Raw genomic sequence first — 7856 nt, 5'->3', positions numbered from 1 at the left:
GGATTGAATACGTACAAACATGTATAAATCCAATTATAAAGATAAACAATATAATGCGGAATAGGAAAATCAGAATTTTTGTTAACGAGGAAACTGTAATAGCAGAAAAATCCCAGGACCTCATCCATATTGAACACCACACTGTATTAAGCCGCTACAGACGCTAGCCTACTATCAGACTTCGAACTGGAATGTATATGAAGACGAATCCACCCTCCAAGCGATTCAGTTACAGTCGCGCTCCTTACATCGCTTGAACCTCGCAAGGTTCTACACGCACTTGATTCCCTTAGTTGACGTCCTTTACATCGTAAGAGTTGCTTCAGCCGAAGTGAATACTTTTGATATCAATGTGCCTCTAACAAATAAGCCTATTTGATTTCCGTTTAGATCAAAGTTCAAGGTGTGGAAATCTGTTTGAAACAACAAGCTACCAAACCTCACAAATCCGGAACTTATGACTTCCGAAGAGAAGCCTAGATTCTTAACCACCTCTCACGACCAATCATCGAAATATCAACTAAGATCAGTCTTTAAATATCTATCTTGAGAAATCACAAAATTTGAGACGAAGAGAACTTTGTGACTACTATTTATCTTGCCTGAAAGAGATTACGAAAACCTCGATAACAGAAAAGCGAGATCAGGATTCACGAACTATCAAGGTAAAGATAGTCGGACCTGGATTCACGAATCCCAAGCGAAGTCTTTTTAGTTGAAGACCTAAAAGTTCAATAGAGGCGACTCTAGAATCAACTAGGACACATAGTGTCAGGGATTAATTTTCCCACTTGACAGGGATGCTCTATTTATAGTTTTCAAAGACCAGAGTTAGCTTAGAATTCAAGCTAAGATAATTTGAGAATTAAGCAAACTAAATAGGTTTTCAAACTACAATAGAAGACTACACATAGGTTCGGTTAGACCGAGTTCACTAATCGTGTATAATGACTGTTCGGTTTGGAAAGCTATCCTACTTGATGTTCATTTAAACACCTAAGAAATGAATCATGTTTCAAACACCTACGTGTTTTAATAAATCAATGAAGTCTTAGAAATGTTTAAGAGAGTTCTAGCAATGCTAAACATATTAAAATTAATAAGTCTTTGAACATCTGCTAAACATATTAAATTAATAAATCTTTGAGCATCTGCTAATCATTGTCAGGACAGTTGGTACAATGGTTCGCCAACCGTAGGGCTTGTTTACAAGTCAGGGTGCAAACGGTTCGTGAACCAAGTTATCCAACCCTACTAGACTCTGGAACTCAGTTGACCACAATTCGTGAGCTGGGTTTGCCAACTACTAGCTAATTAATCCAACCTATAAAATTCAGTTCACCAAGGTTCGCCAACCACGTTCGTAAACTGTTCCCAACTGAACTTATGATTGCGAACTCGTTCGCTAAACTTTTTGTATTTATGTAACTCAGATATCTATGGTTTGCAAACTGAGTTCGCCAACCTACCCTGAGTAGAAATTCAGTAAGTTCATATATCTTTTGATGATTGAAACATTCCCAAGTGATATAATCATTTGCATGGGAAATTTTCAATTGATCAACAAATTAATTCTTTTTGTATTTATGTAACTCAGATATCTATGGTTTGCAAACTGAGTTCGCCAACCTACCCTGAGTAGAAATTCAGTAAGTTCATATGTCTTTTGATGATTGAAACATTCCCAAGTGATATAATCATTTGCATGGGAAATTTTCAATTTATCAACAAATTAATTCATAGAACTAATATTGTTAAGAACCTTTGAACATCCCATCGTTAGATCATATTTCGAGATTTTTCACAAGACAGGCTTGACTCGTAACATCTTTTTTGTTAATCTACTATAAGTTATACGACATAGTCTCAATAGATAGAATGATGGTATAATGAGTAAAATATAATGATTCTGTCTTCACATACCTGATACACAAGTTTTCCAAAATGTCTTCATTGATCTTCAGTCTTCAAGGGTGATCTATGATACTCAACTACAATTCTAACCTATCAGAAACTTGACTTAGTAGACCAGAAATCAAGATATAGTTTTGATCACCTAACATTTCCAACAAGCTTGAGATAACAAAACTTGTAGGTTCAACCCAGCAATGCTCTTACATGTGCTAATATCTCACTACTTATGAAGTTTCCATATTTTAATCTCTGATTGAGGATGAAGGTTATATACAACAATATTATTATCTCACCATTAATGAAGTTTCCATACTTCAATTACTAATCGAGGATGAAATGGATATGTACCACTATTATTATCTCGCTATTAATAATGTTTCCAATTTTTTATCATTGATTCATTTGATTGTTGCTGAAATTGATATTACATCGAAAACTTATGGAGATTATCATCCATCAATGAGAATAAATCAACCTTCACGATAATCAACCATCAAATATGGAAAGAAAAATGTAAAGAAATCTAATTTATGAAGATTAATATGTTATTGACAATCATGATTTTTTTTTAAATAAAAGTATTTATGGTCGAGTTATTGGCCGCCTAAAAACTCCACGAGGCGCCAAACTCATCAAAATCGCACGACTAAGGCGTCATCTTATAGAGCAGCGGAAAATTGGGGCGGTCATGCGCGCTGCCTGTGGCTCGTGCGCCTTTGCTGCCTAAGCGAGCGCCCAAAGCGCCTTTTACCACATAACCCTTTCAATGTCAGTTTTAAGGACTTTAATAATATAAAGTTACTTTGACTTTAACAACAACTTGAAAGTAACAATCTAAAATGGTAACGAGTTTTCCAAACTCTTGTGGAAGAAAGGAATCAACAGTCCATAACTCAACTCCAATTTTCCTTAACCTAAGATTTAAAGGGATCATTTTGGACATTGCAATTTGCAGTGTTTGCAACAAAGAATAAGATGATAAAGAACACTTTTCTTTAACTGTGAACTCACATGATGGTATGGCTTTACTTCATACAAAATTCAAAATTTCATGGGTCATGCACAAGACTCTAGTAGACAACTTCATGGCTTGGTAACATAATCGACCTACAAGCTCGAAATAACAACATTTGGAATATTCTCCCTCGTGCAATAACTTGGTCGACATGGATGGAGAGAAAAGGTAAAGTCATTGTAAAAAAACAAGTTAATAAATGATTTAATTCTAAATATAAAATCACTTCTAGTTTTTTGGTCATTTGACGATGACACCTTCCACCTGATCCTCGTCATAAGCTCATAGACAGAACTCAACTCTAAAACCGATCTACAAGTTGAGGGAACCCATAGATTTGTAAACTATCAAATTCTACACCAACTAACAATGTGGAACTAAGGTCCCAACACCTCACCACGCTTCCAGACCGAATTTCCTTGTTGGCCCGGCGGTAGTCTTCTCTTTATGGCGACTTCACTCAACTATCAGTATTCATCATGGTAACAACTACACTCACACATATGTACTCCCACAGTTAAATTCAATATACTAGCCTATAAGTCAACCCTTCTGTAGAGAGGGCTTGGGTATATAGGTCACCCATTCTGTGAAGCGGGCTTAGGTCATGGTGGTTGGCCACCCCTTCCGTGGAGCGAGCTTGAGTCGCGGTAGTTGACTTTAATACCAAATGTTAGGATACCCATCCTAACTCTCCATAAACTCATAAACATAACTCAATTCTAAAACCGGTCTATAAATAAAGGGAACTCACCGATTTATAAACTACCAAATTATATACCAACTAAGCAACGTGAGACTAATATAAGTTAAACAAACATTCTGTTAAACAAATTATAAGTTAAACAAACATTCTGTTTAATTGGGAAACTATTATAAGTTAGCCTTTGACTATAACAAATTCTTTTTCAGGATGATCCATTTTTTCTCAAGAAAAATAAAAAATGGAAGACACCACTAACATACTAGTTGCAAAAAGCACTCCCTACCCAACACAAATACATGCGATTCCCAAAACCTATACGTCATTTAATTGATTGATTATTTTTTTTCCTTTTGTCGTAGGAGATTTATCATTCAATCTCAACAAATTTCTTTGTTTCCGAGAAAACGATCTGTAATTTCAACGGTATACATCATGGTTATAAATTCAGGGATGAAGGCAAAAAAGCCGCTTCACATAACTTGAATCCAGTAATGAAGCCTGAATCCTCATACGATACAGTCGAATGAATGCAGTGAATCAGTGATCTAAGAGAAAGTCTTATGGTGGAATCCATCCTATTCCAAGTGTGGAAAAATTGTGGAATGTCAAGTCTAGTGCCTTCCAAATTGGTGTTTTCCATGAAAAATCCAAGCAGTGTTCCATGGTTTCGTGGAATGGTCCGTGGAATCCATGGTAGTGCTGATCAGATTAGCATAAAACGCTATTCAGAATAGCGCACTAGAAGAAGAAAAGCGCTAATCAGAATAGCACACTAGAAGACGAAAAGCGCTAATCAGAATAGCGCTCAACGCCATTCAGAATAGCGTTTTTTTTTTATCCTTAGATTTAAAATGAGCCATTGAAAATCTAATGGCTGAGGAAAAAACCGCTAATCTTAATAGCATTGAGTGCTATTCTGAATAGCGTTTTTTTAGCGCTATTCTGATTAGCGCTTAACGCTATTAAGATTAGCGTTTTTATTGTTCTACCACTAAACTGGCGCTTCCATCCGCAATTCCAAATGCTAAGGTGACGTGGAAGATGAAAGATGGAACTCTTCCACCATAAGACTTGCTCTAATAAGGGCTTCAGGGTCCGCAAGCAGGTCGTGACTAAATAACGTGCGCCCTAACATTTTATAATCAGTATACCAGCTAGCCCCGGCCAACTGGGGGACAGGCGGATATCCACTATTGACAGCCGGCGGATAACATTGTTTAATCACTGTTACATGAAGGTTATTATAGTAATATCCAGAAAAAGAACAACTTCAGAACTCCGGAGTCCGTCTCTGGTTATTCCTCGATACAACAAAAACACACAACAAGAAGTCTCTCTCCGCAAACTACTTTCCTTCGTTCTCCTCTTTCGCTCGGAATGGCAGACTGGGGAAGCAAGTATACCGCATGGGCTCCTAGAATCTACTTCTTTCTGATTTTCTTGCAGATCCCTCTCTTCAGGTAGGACATCGTAAATTTATTAGAGATTTTTTGTTAGTTTCTTAGTTGTCAAAGTCGATAAATTTTCAGTTAATCTCAGTATATATATGTTAATTGAAATTCCTCTATGTAAAAGGTGTCTCTTGAAGAAATCTGTTGTTATTTCGTTAATCTAGATCTGGGTTTTCGTTAATCTACTTTCAATGTAACCAATCTGAAAATTCCCATCAGAGAATTCTTGAAACAGTGTATAGTGCATTAGGGTAGAAGTTACCGAGAGAATTCAATGGTCTTTGTACTTGAATCTTAATCACATTCCGCTAGAGGCATACTTTTTAGAATAATTTGAATTGGCAGTAGATGTCTTATTGGTTTAATCTCGAAAGAAAGAGGAGTTTACTTTTGCCTATATTGTTATTGTCTTGCAGTTGATTCCCTTTCGTTGGAGCTGATTAGAAGTATGCACATTGTTTTTTTTCCTGATAAGATTCAATTTTTTATTGCATTCTTGTATTAGAGGTGTCACCCCAATTCGATATATGTTCAAAATATACTAGGGGCTTCATAGCTCAAATGCTAGGCGTTTTGTGAAAATTTAGAATCAACTTCAATTGTTGATCTTTGGATTTATTTATTTTCTACTGTTGCTGATCTTGTTAGATAGAGTATCGTTTTTGATGGTTTCTTTATGACAATAGAATAAGTTGTATCTTCTGTTCCTGAGATTTTCTGCTTGTTGGTGCTTTTACTAAATCTGTTAGGTTCTTCCTAGCAGTAACCATGCAATACTTCTTTAAGACAACAACTCGTTTGCTTTAATTTCTGTAATGTTGCAATTCTCAAAATCTGAAGTTTGTACACGCACAGAGACACAACTCCTCCACCTGACATTACTTAGAGGGTGGGTGGTTGGGAGTTTATCCAGCTCTGGATGTTTCTTTTCATTTGCAACTTAGAAAGGCACTACACATTTGGGTGAAAATTGTGAAACTAAGAGGAGGTGGTTTGCTGTTGTATTACCCACATCTAAGATTTAGAGTTACTTTTCTAAATTTTTTGTTATGTATGGGGTTTATAACTTTATCTATAACAACTTAACATAACCTGGATTGGATATTTGAGCAGGGTTCCTTGTCGATCTGGGATGTGTACAACACCAATGGAGGTGACGTCTTCTCAGTTGATTGCAAGTGAAATCTTTCCTGCAAATGTAGTGAAGGCCATGATCTACCCTGGAGCCGTGGCACATGGACTCGTCAAGAATATGACAGTACCAAGTTGGAATTACTTATTTAACATCTATAACCTTACTGATGCCAAGGAGTACTCGCCTGTAGCTGATCTGCAGCGTTTAGAGGTTCTGAAACTCAACTTCCCATTTCTTCTTTCCTTTTCTACTTTCCAGTTTTAGGAATCCAGTAAACTGCAACAGGATCTAGTTTGAGAATCAGTATAAGATACATTTTATTCCTAGCATATCTTTCCTGCATAATTTATTACCCACTAGAGCAGATATCTGTACATGTCTAAGCAGATATCTTATTTCTTAACATCATTCTGAAATTAGGAATCTCTGTTTGGTCTGTCTTGAATACTGATTGAGGTATATAATATGGAACTCCTTAAAATGCCTGCTCTTACTAGGGTTTTGATTACTTCTTAAATTGCTATAGTGACGAATTTCTACGTAAGTTGTTGCGACACTTGTTAACTATAATATGGGTAAACCACTTGAAATTTGTTGGGAGAAGGGAAATGGTTTCATTGGTTGCACTCAGAAATTAATAGACACAGTAGAAGCATAATCTTTCTCGTCATTTTCCACGCAAACTTTCAGTTCCTAAATATTGGTCTAGGGAGTCACATAATAGGCCAAGGGGCTAGCTAGTGCATAATATCCTACTTATTATATACCGAGTTTAGAATTAATTGCTTCTGCGATAGCCGATACGTTATGAATCTTATGATGTTTTCTCTATATAGTCTTACTGTCATTTCCTTTGATTCGTTAATGCAGGTTCTTGCAGGAAGCTACTTCTCTGTGGCAGGAGCTCTTGTAGGTCTCCTGAAACCTGGAAGAATGAGCATGTTTGGAACTCTCCTTCTGATTTGGGGTCTTGTTAAGGAAGGAATCCTTGGGAAACCAGTGAACACAGATCCTGCAACAGCCGTTTTTGTTTATCCAACAATGTTAATTGCACTTGTGTGTGCTTTCTCATCTATAAACTACACAAAGCCCAAGAGAAGTAGCACTGTTAGGCCGGTTGCAAAACCTATGCCTGGTTCTTCAAAATCAAAACTAAGATGAAATGATAATGCTAGTACTGATGCAATGGCATGTACTGTTTAAATTTTAACCTTCGAGTATCATTTTTTTTCACTCGTCATCTTGTGTACCATGAACTCTACAATGTAGCTTTAGTTAGAGATTTCTGTTTTTGTATCTGAAAGTTCAACTATCAAATATTTGTTACTACTTTTATTCAGTCTCTCTCAACTTTTTCCCCCTTGGTTTGTTTCATTTTGACCCAAATCATATTCTCTGATAGTTCGACTACCAATAGCCTAACAATTGAAGTCAGAGTCTGGTGGTTACGTGACACTTACATCCTTTGTCAAAATTTGTATGCCGCTTTTTTTTGTTCGATACACATTATCTGGATTGTTGAGTGTCTATGGGAACCGTAGAAACATTCAAAGAAGCTTGATAGTTTCATAATCTGAATTTAGTTGTTTAGGAACTGGTTTAGTTCAATGTGCCTGGTGTACAAACCCTTTGTAT

At 36.5% G+C, this 7856-nt stretch overlaps 1 protein-coding gene across 1 annotated transcript; it reads left to right on the top strand.

Moving 5' to 3' along the window:
* The first annotated feature begins 4906 nt into the window (after nt 1-4906).
* On the top strand, nt 4907-7560 carry LOC113353892. Its single transcript, XM_026597363.1, has 3 exons — nt 4907-5095; nt 6200-6431; nt 7092-7560. The coding sequence occupies exons 1-3, from the start codon at nt 5013-5015 to the stop codon at nt 7380-7382; spliced, it is 606 nt and encodes a 201-aa protein (XP_026453148.1). The 5' UTR covers nt 4907-5012; the 3' UTR covers nt 7383-7560.
* The last annotated feature ends 296 nt before the right edge of the window (nt 7561-7856 follow it).

The sequence above is a fragment of the Papaver somniferum genome, chromosome 2 (genome assembly GCF_003573695.1).
Source record: "Papaver somniferum cultivar HN1 chromosome 2, ASM357369v1, whole genome shotgun sequence".
Lineage (NCBI taxonomy): Eukaryota > Viridiplantae > Streptophyta > Magnoliopsida > Ranunculales > Papaveraceae > Papaver > Papaver somniferum.
Note: the sequence above shows the minus strand (reverse complement) of the source record. Positions and strands in the feature narration are given on the sequence as shown.